The sequence below is a fragment of the Aotus nancymaae genome, unplaced genomic scaffold, assembly GCF_030222135.1.
Source record: "Aotus nancymaae isolate 86718 unplaced genomic scaffold, 86718_ANA_hifiasm-v0.15.2.pri h1tg000102l, whole genome shotgun sequence".
Lineage (NCBI taxonomy): Eukaryota > Metazoa > Chordata > Mammalia > Primates > Aotidae > Aotus > Aotus nancymaae.
This window is the reverse complement of record NW_026988517.1, coordinates 1,725,644-1,744,102: the sequence shown is the minus strand read 5'-3', so window position 1 is coordinate 1,744,102 and position 18,459 is coordinate 1,725,644. Positions and strand designations below refer to the sequence as shown.

At 39.1% G+C, this 18,459-nt stretch overlaps 1 protein-coding gene across 1 annotated transcript in view; it reads right to left on the bottom strand.

The window, feature by feature from the left end:
- Window positions 1-1,475: 1,475 nt before the first annotated feature.
- The window catches only part of LOC135272013 (polycystin-1-like protein 1), a 52,755-nt gene continuing 35,771 nt past the window's right edge, over window positions 1,476-18,459 (bottom strand). The window contains 6 exon segments of the mRNA XM_064370137.1: window positions 1,476-1,654; window positions 9,466-9,566; window positions 10,823-10,980; window positions 11,112-11,222; window positions 12,930-13,157; window positions 14,457-14,669. Of these exon segments, the coding sequence (XP_064226207.1) occupies window positions 1,560-1,654; window positions 9,466-9,566; window positions 10,823-10,980; window positions 11,112-11,222; window positions 12,930-13,157; window positions 14,457-14,669 (906 nt within the window). The 3' untranslated portion in view covers window positions 1,476-1,559.

Genomic DNA, 18,459 nt, shown 5'->3' with positions numbered 1-18,459 from the left:
GCATTGGCACTGCAAGTCCTCTGCCTTTAAGACCAGCACAGCACCAGGGCTTACCCAAGGACTGTAGTCCTTGTGGCCTGACTGCCACTCAAATTTATTTGGAGTCTCAAACCACTTTAATCAGCCTGTAGTGTGGCAAGCCAGGACTTGGATATCTCTTGCTGGGGTACAGGATTCTCATCTGGCTCTGGGCTGGTCTAAATGTTCCCTCTGTGGGCACCAGTAGAATTCCACCCTTTGTTGCATTCTATTGTGACAGGGCAGCAGTAAGTTTGAATACAAAAATTCACACTGAGTGTGCTCTCCCTCCCTCAAGCACACAGAATCTTTCTCCATGCTGCACTTCCTGGGATTGAGTGAGGAGTGTGTAGGCAAAGCAAGACTGTCCTTTGTATCCTCTTCAATGCCTCTTTCCTTTTTAAATGTTATGAACATTTAAATATAAGTATTTGTGTGGACAAATATTTTAATTTTTGAGGGGTTAATACCTAGGAGTAGAATTGTTGGAATGAATGTTTAGTGTATGTTTAGCTATATAATATATGTCCAGACTGTTGTGCAATTTTATACTCCCAATTGTGTTGTGCAGTTTTATACTCCCAATATCAATACATGGGAATTCCAGTTGCTCCACATCCTTGCTAACACTTGGTATTATGTTGGTCTCTTTAATTTTAGCCATTATACTGTTGTATTATGCTTTCCAATTGTAGTTTTAATTTATGTTTTCTTGATCAGGAATGATGTTAAGCATCTTTTTTGTATTTATTAGCCATTTCAATATGTTTTGAGGAAAGTATCTGTTCAAATATTTTATACAATTGATTTTCCATTTTTCATTTTATTGAATTCTTAGAGTTTTTATTTTTTTATTTTTTTTACATATACTGGTTACAAGTCTTTAATCATATGTATACATATTACATATGTACCATAAATATTATTTCCTCATTTCTGCTCTGTCTTTTGAAGAGCAGGGGTTATTTATTTTGATAAAATATAATTTATCACTTTTTTCTGTTTTGATTTGTGCTTTTTGTATTTTTCTCTAACAAAGAAATATTTGCCTAATATTTTAGAAGATCATTCAGATTTTTCCCTATATTTTCTTTTATATGTTTTATGATTTTAGCTTTTGTTTACAGATACAACTTATTTTCAGTTTATTTCTTTATATGGTGTGATAAAGCTTCTGAGGTTTATCTTTTTACATATGTATATACAGTTCTAGTAACATTTGTTGAAAAACCTATTCTATTCCATTAAAATACATTGGGACCTTTGTTTAAAATCAATTGATTTGTTAATAGTATGAAGGACTGTTTTTGGACTCTCAGATCCTGTAGGTTTAGTTTCACAGCATCGGAATATAGCAAATATTGCAATAAAGTGAGTCACAAGAATTTTTTAGTTTTTCATTGCATATAAAAGTTATATTTACACTATATTGTAGTCTATTAAGTGTGCAACAGCATTGTCTAAAAAATGTACATACCTTAATTTAAGAAATAATTTATTGCTAAAAAATGCTCATGGTCATCTGAATCTTCAGTAAGTCATCATCTTTTGCTGGTGGAAGATCTCACCTTGTTGTTGATGACTGCTGATTGATCAGGGTGGTGGTTGCTGGACGTGGAAGTGGCTGTGGCTATTTCTTTAAGTAAGACAGAAATGAAGTTTACTGCATCATTAACTGTTTCTTTCATGAAATATTTCTCTCTAGTATGTGATGCTGTTTTTTATCATTTCCTTATAGTGGGACTTCTTTCAAAATGAGAGCCAATCTTTTCAAACTCTGTCACTGATTTATCAACTAATTTTATATAATATTCAAAATCCTTTGTTATCATTTCAATAATGTTCACAATATCTTCACCAGGAGTCAATTCCATCTCAAGAAACCACTTTGCTTGTTTATCCATAAAAAGCAACTCCTCATTCATTAGTTTTATTATGAGATTGCAACAATTCTGTCACATCTGAAGGCTCCACTTCTAATTCTTGTTCTTTTGCTGTCTCCGTCACATCTGCAGTTACTTTGTGCACTGAAGTCTTGAACTCTTTCAAAATCACCCATAAATTTGAATCACTATCTATGACTCTATAGCTTTATGAAATGTGTTTATTAAATAATAAGATTTGAAATTTGAAGTTACTTCTTGCTCCGTGTGCTGCAGACTGGATGTTTGTTAGCAGGCGTGAAAACATTAATCTTGTACATCTTCATTGGAGCTCTTGGATGACTGGTCGCATTGTCAATGAGCAGCAATATTTTAAAAATATTTTTTTCTAAAAATATATATATATTTTTTTCTGAGCAGTAGGTTTTGACAGTGAGTTTAAAATATTCAGTAAGCTATGCTGTAAACAGAAGTGCTGTCATCTAAGGTTTGGTGTTCCATTTACAGACACAGTTGATTTAGCATAATTCTTAAGAATCCTAGGATTTTTGGAAAGAGAAATGAACACTGGCTTCAACTTAAGGTCACCAGCTGCATTAGCCCTAACAAGACAGTCAGCCTGTCCTTTGAAACTTTGAAGGCAGGCATTGACTTCTCCTCTCTAGTTAATCAAAGTCCTAGATAGCATCTTCTTACAATATAAGGCCGTTTCTTCTGTATTGAAAAGCTGTTGTTTAGTGTAGACACTTACACCGATTATTTTAGCTAGGTCTTCTGGAGAACTTGCTTCAGCCTCTATATCAATGTTTATATCTTCACCTTGTACTTTTATGTTGTGGAGACAGCTTCTTTCCTGAAACTTCAAGAACCAACCTCTGCTAGCTTCAGACTTTTCTTCTGCAGCTTCCTTCCCTCTCTCAGCCTTCATAGAATTTAAGGGAATTAGGACCTTTCTCTAGATTAGACTTTGGCTTAAGGAAATATTTTGGCTTACTTGATCTATCCAGACCTCTAAAACTTTTTCCATATCACTTTCTTATCATTGGTGTTTTCACTGGAGTGGCAGTTTTAATTTTCTTTAAGAACCTTTTCTTTGCATTCACAAATTCATCAACTGTTAGTGAATTGCATTTATTAACTGCTTGGTGAAAGAAGCCTAGCTTTCAGCTGATCTTAACTTTCAACATGCCTTCCTCACAGGGCTTAATCGTTCTTAATCATTAATAAACATGGGAGGCGGAAGTCACAGTGAGCCGAGATTTTGCCACTGCACTCCAGCCTGCGCAACAAGAGTGAGACTCCATCTCAAATAATAATGGTGGTAATAATAATAATAATAATTCTAGCTTCTGATTTAAAGTAATAGACATGTGACTCTTCCTTTCACTCAAACAGTTAGAGGTCATTGTCGGGTTATTACTTAGCCTAATTTCAATATCATTGTGTCTCAGGGAACAGAAAAGCCCAAGGAGAGGAAGAGATATGGGTGAATGGCCAGTAAATGGAGAAGTCAGAATACACACAAAATTTACTGATTGAGTTCTCCATCTTATAGTGGCATTCCCAAGCAATTGTGATAGTAATATCAAAGATCACTGATTACAGAACACTATAGCAGATATCATAATGATGAAGATTTAAAATGTTTTGTGAAGATTACCACATGTGACACAGAGAAACAACGTGAGCACATGCTGTTGGAAAAAATGGCATTTATAGACTTGCTCAATGCAGGGTTGCCATGAACTTTCAATTTGTGAAAAACACAGTATCTGTGAAACACAGTAAAGCAAAGTATAATAAAACAAGGTACACCTGTACACAACTCAATAATTATTAGCATATTCACAGTGCTGGGCAATCATCATCACAGTCAACTTTAAAAAACTTTCACCAACCCAACAAGAAAATCTAAATGTATTAGCCTACACTCCTCATTTCCTCCCAATCTCCCCCATGCCTAATCTTGGGCATACAACTAAACTACTTTCTGTCTTTATAGATTTTACTATTCTAGACATTTCCTACATATAGAATTAGTATAAATTATAGGCTTTGTTTGGTGACTGCCTTCTTTCACTTAGCACAATGTTTTTAAGGTTCATTATGTTGTAGCATATATCAATGATTCATTTTAAAATTGATGATCAACTAATATTCCATTGAATAGATATAGGACATTTTCTTTATTTTTTCATCTGTTGAAGTACATTTGAGTTGCTTCTACTTTTAGACCATTATGAATAATGCTGGAATATTCATGTACCAGTTTTAAAATAAATGTATGTTTTTGTTTCTCTTGGATATATACTAGGTCATATGATAGCTCTATGTCTAACATTTTGAGAAACTGTCAGATTGTTTTCCAAAGTTGCTCTACCATTTTGCCCTTCCATCATCAGTGGTATAAAGGTTCAATTTCTCCACATTCTCATCAATACTTATATTTCTGTTCTTTAGATTGTAGCCATCTAGGTGGGTGTGAGGAGTTATCTCATTGCAGTTTTGATTTATGTTTCCCTAATGATTTATGATGTCCACAATCATTTTTGTGGTTTTTGGACATTTGTCTATCTTCTTTGGAGAAATGCCTAGTCAAATAATTTGCCTATTTCAAATGAGATTATTTGTCTTTTTATTATAAAGTTGTAAGAGTTCTTCATATATTTTAGAGACAAGTTCTTATCAGATATATGATTTCCACATATTTCCTACCTATTTTCTGGGTTGTCTTTCCACTTTGTGATTGTGTTTTCTTGAAGTACAAGTTTTTAATTTTGATGAAGTCCAATTTACCTATTTTTTCTTTTGTTTTTTGTGTTTTTGGTGTCATATCTAAAAGGCTTAACCTGACCTAAAAAGATTTACTGCTATGTTTTCTTCTAAGAGTTTTACAATTTAGCTATTACATTTTAGTCTATTTTCCATTTTGAGTTGACTTTTGTGTATGATGTGAGGAAGGGATACAACTTCATTCTTTTGCATGTGGATATGCAGTTGTCCTAAAGGGTTACCTTCTATATATAGATAAGTTTGGAGGAAATTAACATTTTTAAAACATTGAATTATCCACTCCATGAGCATGATATAGCTTTCCATTTATTTCAAGGATTTTTGAATTTCTCTCAGGAATGTTTTTGTAGCTCTCAGTTCTATGTACATTTTGTTAAATGTATTCCTAAATAATTCATATCTTTTAGTATTGTTTTAAACATTTTGATTTCTCAGAGAACTAAGAATAGAACTACCACTCTATCCAACAATTTCATTACTGGATGTCTATCCAAAGGAACATAAATCATTATAGTATAAAGATACTGGCTCTTGTGTGTTTATTGTAGCACTATTCACAAGAGCAAAGTTATGGAATTCACCTAGTACTGTCCTCATATCCTTCCTCTCTGGGACAGATAAATGGTAACAGTAATGTGAGTCAGCCATAACAGCCTTCCTAGGAGAATTATTTCTGCCTTTAGATCTGCTTAGAGATAATTCTCATTTAACAAGCACTTACCCTGTCTATCTCAGCAAAAATTAACAAAAATTGTAATAGAAAGAATAACCTTATTTCTTCACATTTCTTAATTATTCTTGTAGCCCTTATGCTGAAAATGTGCATATCTCATTGTTAGTCTCACTATTGCCGCTTCCCTTCATGCTTATTTACACAGTGCTGGGTGCTGGCTGATCCTGACACCACCCTAGTAGGAGGGTAATATTTTGATCTTATTTTAAAGATAATCTCCCAAGGGTGACACTTCTTTAAAAACATTTTGACTCCAGGGGAGCTCTCATTGGGTCTAAGTTTTCTCATCTTCAGATGAGATCAGGCGCATTCAGGGTGGTATGGCCGGAGACAGTTTTCTCATCTTCAAACTGAGGAAGGGACCCAAATAATGATTTCTTAAAAAAAAAAAAAAAAAAAAAGATGGGGTTTCACCATGTTGGTCAGGCTGGTCTTGAACTCCCAACATCAGCCGCCCGCCTTGGCCTCCAAAGTGCTTGGATTACAGGTGTGAGTCACCATGCCGGGCCCAAATTATGATTTCTAAGTCCCAACCACTTCTACACCCTCAAGTGGGTCCTTTGCAGAATTGCAGGGATGTCTGTAGGTGCAGCGCTAGTTCCTGGACCTTTGAAAGGGTGATTCTCAGTGCCAGTCTGAGGATTGAGAAATTTCAGTAATCTCTGCCCAGTGGCCTTCTCTTGTCCTCCCCACTGTAATCTCTTTTACCTCCCACCTTCCTTTTACAAGTGTTTTCCTAGCCTGGCAGGGCAAGTATTACCTGATAAAAGTCTAAATAAAGACCCGGACTCAGAAAGGAGGAAACTGCTCTCTACCCAAATCCTATTATAACACTGAGATTTCCCTGCTGCTCTGGAATTTACCCTCTCTCTTTCTCTGACACACACACACACACAAATTAACATTTAATCAAGAATTTTTAATGTATTTTTCCACTATAAACTTTTCTCATGTTAATGATTGTTCCTAATCTGGTCTTAAGGACAAATTGAGGTACTTTTGAGATAATAACTAGAGAAAGAACATAAAACCTGCTCATTATTACAGGGGAAATTCATCTTGAATTACATCGGTTTCTATAATCTGATAATTCTATGGTTTCCCAGGCAAATCTCACATTTGGTTGAGGCAGGAGAGTTTGAATCATGGTTCACAGGTTTCAGAGGTCATTTTTAGCCTTTAATATGAGGCCTCAGTAGAGAAGTAATTTCTTGTTGTGCTTCTGAAATTCTGATCCACTCAAGTTGAAAGTCACATTTAAAAGGCAAGATTTCTGACTGGGCATGGTGGTTCATATCTGTAATCCCATACTTTGTAAGGCCAAAGTGGGAGGATCACTTAAGGCCGAGAGTTCAAGATCAGCCTGGGCGATATAGCAAGATCCTCTCTCTACATTTGTTTTTAAAGCAAAGCAAAACAAAACAGTTGAGGTTTCTGTTGAGTGTATATAGCAACCACCTGTAGCAGAAGGTCATCTGAGCCAGTGCTCAGTTCTCTGGGCTTCAGGCTGACCTTGCTTTGCTGCAAACAGTCTGCTTGCTTTTAGCAAATTCACTTTGATTGTCTGGGCCACCTTTCCTCATCTCTAACTGAATGACTTGAAAGTCGTTGAATTGATTTTATTCATCAATAAATGCTGAAACTGCTCTGACTTAATGATAGGTTTTGAGAATTAAGTGATAATATTTGTGGAAGAGATTTACTATAACTCTTTGTCATGTAAGCTTTGTTATTATTCTTTCATGGTAGATTTATATGTTGATAACTTAATTGAATTTCACTGTGTTCTCTAATTTGTAAAATAAAAGCATGGAATTAAAAACTAAAACATTCCCCATAATTATCTCTGTCTCCTCCTCATGCAGAGATCATGTCTGTTCGGTTCACTGATGTATTTTTTCCCAGCACTGTACACAGGGCATGCTGTATAATATGTGCTAAATAAATGGAAAAAAAAAAAAAGGGCTTATAAACACAAAATGTAGCTTTCAGATAATACAGAGAATGAAAACAGTTTTCTAATTTTAAACTTGTGAAGATTTTTAAAATAATGATTTCTCTTTTGGATGAGTGTCAGGTAAAATGGGCTCTCAGGGGTAGATGGTGGGAGTGTAAATTGGTACAAGCTTAATTGCAAATAATTTGGTATCAAGAATCTTAAAAATGCCAAGGAAACTTATTCTTGTTAGAGTTTCACTTGCAGTATTTATTGTGTTTAAAGTTTATCTAGGTTCTAAACTGCAGCTGACCCCAAGAAAGTCAACAACCTGGCCTTTTTAAAAGAGATACAAGACCTGGCGGAGGAAATTTATGGAATGATGGACAAGGCAAAAAACTTACAAAGACGTTGGGTAGAAGAAATCAATACTCCAGGCAAATAAATATTTCATAACTATGACATTACCTACCTGGGCACAGCTTAGGGAGAGGTGTGGAGGATGTGAGAGCCCAGAATGTTTAAAAAATGCTTAAATCCTTCCTGTGCTAAACTCTCCTTGTAATTGTTTGATGGATGAAGCCAGCACTTGCAGATGGTTGTGGAAGGTGAAGAAGGATTCTCCCTCCTTGACCCCCTAGGAAGGTACCTTGTGCAGTGCACACACTGTACAACCTTTAGAGGGCTGCAGCCCATCCTGACTTTGTCTCCACAGTTACGTTCTCACCTCTCTGCCTACTCCATCATGTTCTTTGGCTGTTGTCTTTCTTTCTTGCTTTTCCTTATTCTGTTTTTAAAATATGTCCCCACCTTTCCCAAACACACACACCTACACACACACACACAGAATTATTAAATCAAGGACACCCAAATAGCAATGAGTAAATCTGATGCACAGTTCTTGTGTTCTAATGTCAATTCCCATCAAAGAACCAAGCCTCATTGAGGACATGGCTGCTTCCAAGGAAGAGCTGGCCAAACACAGGGTAAGCCAGGACACCCTCATGACCCAGAAAGTAAAGAAGCACTTAAGGATTGTGATATCATGTCAGAAAACCCTCAGGAAGCATCTTGAGGTAACTCCCACTGGAATAATTTGTGCATCAAAAAGTAAAATGATGGAGGTGAACTAAACATACTGAGTTTTTAAGAACTGCTATGCATCGTAGAGACAAGAGAGCAAGAGTAAGACAGTGAGAGACAGAAGCTCTTTTTTACTGAAGATTGCCAGCTAATTCATGGTGGAATTAGCAAATCACCATTTTGTAGCCCACTAAGTACCTATATCACCCATGGATCCTTAAAATCATGGGGTGACAGTTTGTAGGGGAAGATATTAAGATGGTCTCACAAGTATCATCTCTCATTTTTAAAAGAAACAAATGTAATTTGTTTCATTTTTAAAGAAACAAATAGTGGCTGGTTCTCAGAGGAAAATAATTATATTTCAATAAAAATGTAGAGACAATGGGTCTGGTCCATTCACTGACAGTCAGAAGCCAGCTCCTCTCCAGGGCCAGGGCCTGTGGAAGCTAGCGTAAATCACGTGTCTGATGAGTTGCGTGTGGGTGCACTTCAGCACACTGAGTTCCAGTTTCTTGCTTCTTTGGGGAGGGGGTCGCTGGGGCTCAGAATCCTAAGTCACCAGGGGCAGACCACTGAGTGGGAGTGAGCCCCAAACTTCGCACTCTGCCCTCACACTGTTTCAGAAGGGGTCCTGTACCCTATTAATTCATGAGATACAGAGGTGCCTTGGAAGTCCTGGGTCAGCTCCAAGGTCAGGGAAGCTGAGTGGAGGTTGGTTTGAGGGAAGCAAGCTGGGAGGGTGCTGCAGGCAAAGACGCAGCCTGAGCATACTCAGAGACCTGAGGATCAGCAGGAGGAACGGAGATGCACTGGGGAGAGATGGGCAGGGCCATGAGCAGCGCCAGCCACTGCATCACCATGTGTGATATCTATTGTGGAGCAGTTTGTTTATAGGCAGGCAGAGATTTTGATGTTTTTGTCATGAATAAGGAAAAATGCCACAAAGATACACAGGTTATAGGGGATGTTTTAATCATGTAAACAGAATTGGAAAATAAGGCACCTTGTCCACTGACCTTTCTGAGAAGCAGCAGGTATATAAATCTGCACAATTGACTCATCCCAGAAGTAGATCTGCTTTACAAGAAAATCAGAGGGAGTAGGTTTCTCAGAGAATCTAGGAGATAAAAATAAAATAGGGATTTCTTGTTTTTTTCTTCTCCCTCAAAGATTTTAGTCAAATTTTTATCAAGTGTTTACTCAATTTGTGCAAAACATCACTGTCACTGCAAGGAGGTAGCCTGGGACAAAAAAGGGTCAATATGCTTAATTCCATAACACCACTTGGTCTCTTAATAAAAACTCCTACATAACACTTTCACCCTGCATCTCATAAAAAAAACAAACACCAGTAAAAAACAAGAGCAAGAATGGCCTGCAGTCTGTAGGAATAAGACAAACAGCACTGGCTACACAAGGTTAGGGAGGGCCACTGCAACACACATACGTATGTTTGCATGTTTGTATTAACTCTGTATCGTAACCTGTTTGCAGATATAGTCTTAGTAGTTAGACTCAGAAATTCCTCAAAACTGATTTATCTTTTCTACATGTGACTTAAACAATTAAGTTAAAATCCAAACTCTAAGCAGATTGCCACTTTTTGACATCGAATGGCTTAGCTCATTTGGCAGAATGAGAATCAGGCCAACAAGCAGAGATTAAACTGCGTGCTAAGGGCTCTGTGGATAACCCCTGCATAAGATACAGCCTTGCTCACGAGAATCCTTTAATCTAGTTGAGATGCCCACCCAACCAATCAGGAACAATGAAACAGTGAGCATCTTTGCCACATAGCCTAAACACACGGGGACTCGGAGAAAAAAGTAATCAAGGCCCTGCCCATCCAGATCTCCAATGAACTCTGCAGACTGGTAGTTTCCATTAGCACTTTTGCTGTAGAATTCCAAAGAATCTTTTCAATAGTCATTTATTTAACCTTCCCAGGTAATTTATTTATTAACTGGGGCCTATGCAAGTCTCATGAGCCCAACATCCCTGAGAAAAATAATTATTTTATCAAGTTTCCTAAGATATATAAATTTAAACACATTTTCTCCTTTTGGAAAAATAAAAAAATTCTAGCTTAGATCTATACTGAGAGAATTAGATTTCTAAATGAGATCATATGTATTATTATTAATAATTATAACGCTTTTCACTCCAGTAATCAGGGATTCAACCTCAAAAAACAAAGTCAGGAAGCTTACTGTCTGAACAGCAGAATAGGTAACAATTTCTTTAAACAATGAGCCTCATTATTGCCTTAAAAACACAATTTAATTCACTGTTTTTTTTTTTTCACAAAACATTCTTAAGGACGATATGCTTACTCCAATCTCATTCCCATTGTAACTGTCACTGTCAACATACCTTACTAGCAACATGACGGGAAACGCCCTTGTAACAGGTTTGGAAAACTCAATTTCTATCTGTAGAGATTCCTGGGGGTTTTCAGAAAGCTCAGTGAACTGATGGAGATTCACTTTATCCCGAAGCAATACAAACATTGTTTTATTTCTCCTATTATCCTGTCATCACAAAGAAAACAAGTTAAGCAAAATACAAGTTAAGCAAAATTTGCCTTTGGTAAAATAAACACCTTACAAATCAGCCAGCATAGCCTAAATGAAGCAGAGATAGCGAGGAAGGCTCTCCTTGCCGGGCCATCTTCCTCCCCAAACTCAACCATCACTGGTTTCCTTAGCCACTGCCTGTTGATGGGTCTTCTGCTGGAGCAGTTGTAGAGACTGAGGCCCACAACTCCTCCAATCTTGGGAAACAAAGACCATCTCAGAGCAAACGGCAGCAAGCAGTGGACGTAAGCAAGAAAAGCAGCCAACGTATCATGGTGCTACTGTTACACTTACATAAAATTATATGTCTGACATTAGAGGATAGCATACAAAAATAAACCAGTTTTGCTAGTCAGGATGGAAGGATTGGGGTGAATGTAATGCTTCATTTGCATCATTCTTATTAAAATTAATAATTTCTAAAGTATTGTGAAGTATTTGTTATTTTAAAAGCTCATACAAAAGAAGCATCTGGTCATTGTAGATAATCAGGAAGGGATAGAAAAGTATACAGAAAAGTGAAGAATAGCTTTCCTATAGTCCCATTGCTCAGAGAAATCATAGTTGAGGATGCTGAGTGCCAAACTTTTGCTATGTAATAGAGTACTTACTTGGCAGACAATTCAGTCATCTGTATTTTTGCACAGTCTTCAAAAATTACTAAAATTCCCTGATTGACATAATATAAATTAGCTATATATAAACTCTATCCCTATGTTGAACACTTAGGTACATTTCTATTTGAGTTTTCATAAATAATGTTAAGTAAATAAATAAGACAAGACATCTTGCTCTGAACAAATCTTTTTTCATTTCCCTAGTGTAGATTCTTACAAGGGTAACATAACAGTGGAGGCCAGACTGTTGCTGGGTGCCTAGTTGACAAAGTGCTTTCCAAAATGTCACGCTGACAGGTGCCCTGGTTTATTCAATGCAGCAACACAAGCAGTAAGTGTTTTTAAGTAATTGCACTTTTGTAAGTTAAAAAAAATCATTTTAATTTGTTGCTTGTCAGTTTCAATTATTTTCATATGCGGATTAGCCATTTCCATTTAAAAAAGCAAATGCTGTAAAAGATGATAATATTTTGACCCAAATATTATCATCCATATTTGGGATGGTCTATACATCCATCAGACATTTGTTAGGTCACCAAATGAGCCAGGTACTTGAGCCAGACTGGGGTCTGGGGCTACAAAATATGGAGAATCCTTGCTCTCTGCCCTTCCAAACTCACTCACGGTGACCCTGGGACCATTCACAAAGCTTCTGAATGTAGACATGAAGTGGATGTCTACAAAATGGCCAAGTGGCTGGGACAATCCTCCCTGACTTCCCCATCCTCACATCCCCCTTTCACTGTGGTCTCCTGTTCTGCCTGACCTCCCAGGGAGCCAGGAGCCATTCCACAGGTTCAGCCTGGCTGTGCCTCTCTGGAGAGCATGGAGGAAGGGTGGTATGCGCTGCCACATTCTCAGCAGCCCCTTCTTAAGTGTAATTCAGGTATACTCCCCATTTGATTTTAGAACAATGTCTTCATCATTCTAAAGACATGATTGGCCATAGTGCTTGCATAATCACTGCATCACATGCTGCAACCCGCCAGAGCCTTCTGTTCTCTGGCAATGGATTAGAAAGCCTCAAGGAAACACTGAATGGGCCCAGTGACCCAGATACAAGTGACATCTCATTTTGCCAGGGTTTTTCCAGAGAACTTAACCTTCTAAGAAGAGTAGAGTCAACAACATGTTCTAAGTAGCCCCTCTTGGCACTGAGAGGGTGAAAACATGCAAAAAAATCCAGGTGCAAATGTGCCAACCTAATCTGTCTTTTTGTCATTAAAGCCCAATTACTGTAAATTTGAAATGGTCATTAGAAGTGGCAGGTCATCTGACAGCTTGTACCTGCCCAGGAACTTGGCCCCCTGGATATGGGTTCTTCTTGATGAGTATAAGCTGGCTAATGTAGCATGGGCTCTGTGTCTCCACCCCAGCAGGACTGTGCCTAGCAAGGTCACCAGGTAAATGCACCCGGACAGATCCCAGGCTCTGGGCAGAGCTCTGAAGGTTGCGATGAAGAAGGGTCCGGAACTCCATCTGCCCAGTGCTAACGGGATTCAAAGAGAGACAACCCTGAAAGACAGAGTATAGGGAGTGGGATGTTTACAACACAAATGAGCAAACCATCTTGAATCCAGACCAAGGGAGAGGGGAAAAAAGTTAAAAAGATAGCCCATCGCAAGTTAGATTGGATTGATTTGCCTGATGAAAGATTTTGATAAAAGGGTATAAATGGCATTTTATTTTGACACATCTTTCTGTGACATGTTATTCATTTTTCAACAATTGACATGCTTCTTGGGAGTTCTTAAACCATCAAAAGGAAGTTTTTATACCATAATGATTTTTAAAACATGGAGACATGGCAGGAAGCAAGAGTGCAGGCCTTCGGGCTCAGCGCTGGGTAAGTAGGCAACAAATGTTCTTAAACACTCATGGGTAACGATGATGATTATTTGTAGGTTCAGATAGACTATTTCCCAAATGTTATGGTAGCCATCAGTCAAATAAACCAGCAGGACTGGAGAGGATGCTCTATTGGCAGGAGAGGAAGGCCAGAGCCAATTCACTTACTGCTTCTTGAAAGCGTTGGCCATTTCATAGAGTAAAAGTAAAAAATCTCAGAGACAATCCCAAAGTTACCAGAGCAGAAATAAATGAAATAAACCTTGGCCTTTTTAAAGCAGTTATGTGTCAGCAGGGCTACCTTTTTTTTTTTTTTGAGATGGAGTCTTGCTCTGACACCAGGCTGGAGTGCAGGGGCACAATCTTGGCTCACTGTAATGGCCACCTCCTGGTTCAAGTGATTCTTCCATCTCAGCCTCTCGAGTAGCTGAGACTACAAGCACGCACCACCACACCTGACTAATTTTTGTATTTTTAGTAGAGACAGGATTTCACCATGTTAGCCAGGATGGTCTTGATCTCTTGACTTTGTGATCCACCTGCCTTGGACTCCAAAAGTGCTGGGATTACAGGCATGAGCCACTGTGCCTCATCAGCAGGGCTACATTTAAAATTACTGCATGCAATAAATTATTTGCATTACTTTACATCATTCCTCAAAAAGCAGAAAGTATCCTAAGAAATAATGTTTCTGAGTCAAACATCCCAAGTTTCCCAAATGAAAATCTACCAACATAAAAAAGGAAAAAACAGAAGAAAGGTTTCACTGGAAACATTACAATGTTACCATGAAATACTTAAAATTCAAAATGAAAGTCTCCAAATACCAAACTCCACCCAGAAAAATACACACAGTACTTCAGAAACTGATTCTGTTTTTGGTTTTGAGAAGTAATTACAAATACAGGTTAACATCCTGGGAGAGGAAACCAGTATTTTTATGGATGGAGAAAAAGTGTGATTTACCAACAATAAATCTGAGATGACCGTAATTCCTTCCTCACATAGATAACCTTCATCCTTTGAGTTTTCTTGCTCAGAGACTTCCCAGACTCTGGATATGAGACCGATGAGCTCAAGCCTCACTCCTTTCTCAACCACAAATGGCCCTGAGAACTGGCCTTGAGCAAGGAGCGCCCGGGTGTACTTGAGGATGAGAACTGCACTCATAAAACTTAGCTGCACAAAGAGAAAAGATGTAAATAAAATGCTTCATGGTGTATGATGCATATATACTTGCATCTTTTATTATTATAAGGAATTAAAATGACTGAACTATGGTCAGAGAGAACTAGATTTAAGTCCAGGTTTGGTCTTAATAGGTGATCATTGACTAACTTCCTAAGTAACAAGTTGCTTTCTGATACTCATCCTCTTGATCAAATAAAAATAAATGGTCTCTATGCTCTCAGATGTTACTTGGTTTAAACCCCAACAACCACTTTGCAAATCCCTTCACAAATTGGCTTCCACTTCCTCCCACAGCCTTCTCCCTCCCCATTACCTAAGTGCATTCTATTCTCAAGGCACTCTGAATCTTTTATTGTTCCAAAAGAATTGAGGCTTTTTCTTGATGACTTACAGATTCCCCTGCCTGCAGTACCTTTACCCTCACTTAGACTGGCAAAATCCAATCCCAAATTTCTCTCTTTCTTCTTTTCTTTTCCTCTCTTCTCTTCTCCTCTCCTCTCTCCTCTCCTCCTCTCCCCTCTCCTTTCTCTCTGTCTCTCTCCTTCCCTCCCTCTCTCTCTCCCTTTTTGTTTAGAGATGGGGGTCTCACTCTATCACCCAGGTTGGGGTGCAGTAGCAGAAGCACAGCTCACTGCAGACTTGAACTCCTGGGCTTACACGATCCTGCCACCTCAGCTTCCCAAGTACCGGGACTACAGACATGCTTAGACTTCTCTCTCTTTTTCTGAATTCTTAATATAATCCCCTTTCAACCTTACACAAAAGTAGAGAGGATAGTATGGTAGTATAATATGCCTGTCATCCAACATTAACAATTATTCACTGGAATATTTTTTCTTCTATTCTCTACTCAACTTTAAACAAATATTTAAAAGCAGAAAGCAAATCTCAGATATTACTTTTATCTATGAACACTTTAGTGTGTAGTGCTGATAGATATGGACTCTTTCTGAACCATGCCCACAATGCCATTATCACATCTAACAAAACTATGATTCTTTACTACGTATCTTCTAAAACCAACCTCAAATGTCCACGAGACAAAGTCAGCTGCATCACTGCTGGGGTTTATGCAGAATTTTGTCATTCTCCTAATCATAGAACTAAGCATATTTGTGGAAGCATATATGTTTGCAACTTCATTCCTGAATGCTTAAAAGACACAGACTAATGTTTTTCTTCTTTGTACGTTAGCAGCTCCTAGCAATTGCTAAATAAATGGGTGTTCATGAAATGGAATTGAGATTCTATTTTCTGTTGGCCATGCTTATTTAATCACAATGATATCTAATGGCTTAGATATACCTTTTAAAATCTAGTTCTTTCACCAACAGTAAGGTTAAACTAGCTTGGAAATGCATTTAAACTACTATTAAAGGCCCTTTACATGAGGTAGCTTACCATGGATATTAGGACTTAGAATGAAAGAATAGTCTTTAAAATTAAACAAGTGCTTTAAAGAATATATTATGCTCACTTTCACAATACCAACATTTTTGACCAAAAATATTAGAGATGGTCACTTTAAGAGGACAATCATGTTCAGTTTTCTCTCCCACTCTGAACTAAGAATTGTGGCAGACCCTGGGGTGCAGAGATGCTCATGAGAGGGACGGTGGCAGCAATGACTTGATCTCTACCAGATTCACACTCCAGAGCCTCATGTAGGGTCATCGCTGGGAAGTAATTCCATTTCCAAGGTCCCTCGAGTCCAGGTGAGGCCATGTGATGCTCACCAGAGGAAGGTGAGTGCAGCGAGGTGTGCACCTGAGGACCACATGACTGGCCGGCAGCATACCTTCTCCATGCGCTATTCCCCTGACTTAGGAAGCCACAGAGTGGAGGTGTTAAGATGGACAGAGCCAGAGTCCCTGAGTCACCATGAGGGAGACCACCCACTGAACACCTGCTATGGAATGTGTGCGAACGAAGAAAAAACACCTGTTGAATTCAGCTTCTGGGATTTCAGGATTATCTGTCAAAGCAACTGACTTTATTTTAACTAATACACTTTGTATCTTAGGAGGCTAAGTAGCCTAAAGCTGGAAGACAGATGTACAAAAAGAAATTATAAATCAAAGGTGTTGAAGTGGTAAAACAAAGTCATAAACAAATTTGTCTCCAACAAAATGAACTCTGCCTTCAGACGTCAGTGAAGATTTCACAAAGAAGGTGGCATTTGAATCTACCCTTGAGGAGAAAGTAATATTTTTTCCAGGACAAGAACCTGCTCCAGTTATGGGAAAACATACCATTTGAAGGACAGAAGGGGCATCCCGAATGCCCGCACAGGGAAGCTGCCTGTGTTGGGTTGTGTGTGCAATGAGGTACAGAGAGTCAGGTGGAAAAGGGTGAAGTCCTCACATAATACAAAGAACTATTGGATTTTGTCCTCAAACTACTAGAGAGCCATCAAGTGTTCTGATCAAACAGATGGCATGACCAGGTGTGTTGTTTATGAAAACAGCTCATCAGAAGAGAGGAGAATGATGATGCCCTCCCACCTCGGCTGGAGGTGGTTGGAGTAGAGTGGCCCGAGATGAGGAGGGGAGACTCAGGCAGGAGGGATGGGAGGAGGACAGGGCCACCCAGCCACTGTTCCTGTATCCATTCCCTGTCTCTTCTGAGCTCCTGCCATGTGTCACACCTATGGTATTTTTGTGGTGAAAGGAAGGTCCCTGGTATTAGGGAATTTACATTCTAGCGAGGAGAGAGCAGCAATAAAGAAATAAATGAGATAGTTGCTGTTGTGAAAATATTGAAGGAGACAGAGCATAACAGGAAGAGAGGATGACTTCAGAGGGTGCATCTAGGACAATGTCTCTAAGAAAGTAGCATCTGTGCTGAGAGTCCATGAAAGGTCAGCTACTTGAGAAGCTGAGGGGAGGGCATAGCAGGAAAAGGAGCAAGCCAGTACCCCTGGAGGATGGCTAGGAAGGGGGAGGAAAGCCAGGAGAAGAGGACAGAAGGAACGAAGGAGCCAGACACTGCAGCCACGTAAGATGTTTGGTTTCTATTCCACAGGCAATGAGCAGCCATGGCGAGTGTTGAACAGGAGAGCGGCACTCACTGATTCAGGCTTTTATGGTGACCCTCGGCTGCTGTGTGTAGCATGTATTCTAAGGTGGCCTGAGAGGAGGCAGGGAGGACAGGACAGTCAGAGAAACTGCCAGCCTGGACGAGAATTGACATTTGCTTGGTTTCGGGTGGGAGCAGTAGAGGTAGGAGGGGTAGGATGATTCTAGCTGTGTGTTTGAGGAAGAACAGACAGGACTTAATTGTAAGTGAATGGATGAGGGGAGAAAAGGACTCTGGTGACACCTGGGCTTTAACATGGGATTCTGCATGGGTGCTGCCCTGTCCCGGGCTGGGGAAAGTATGAGGAACAACGTGGTTTGGTTGGAAGTGGCCGGGGGAGGAGCCCACTCTTTCATGCCGGGTCTGCGCAGTTTCGGCCCATGTGGAAATGAGAACATGTAGTTATACGCGTGCATCTGGAGTGCTTGAGTCAGATTTGGGTTGGAGGTGTAGGATGTAGAGTCCCTATCAGATGAATGTAAAGTGGAAGGAGTGGATGAGACCACACAGGGAGGAGGTGTGGACAGAGAATCTAGGAGGCCCAAGAGAAAGCCCTGAAGCACTGACCACATAACTATAGATGGGAGGAGCCAACAGGGGTCAGTCAACAAGGCCAACCAAGAGACTGTGTCATGAAGCCAAGAGAAGAGTGTGTCCCCTAAAGCAGGGTGAGTCCCACAGAAGGTGCCTGGGAGGGAGA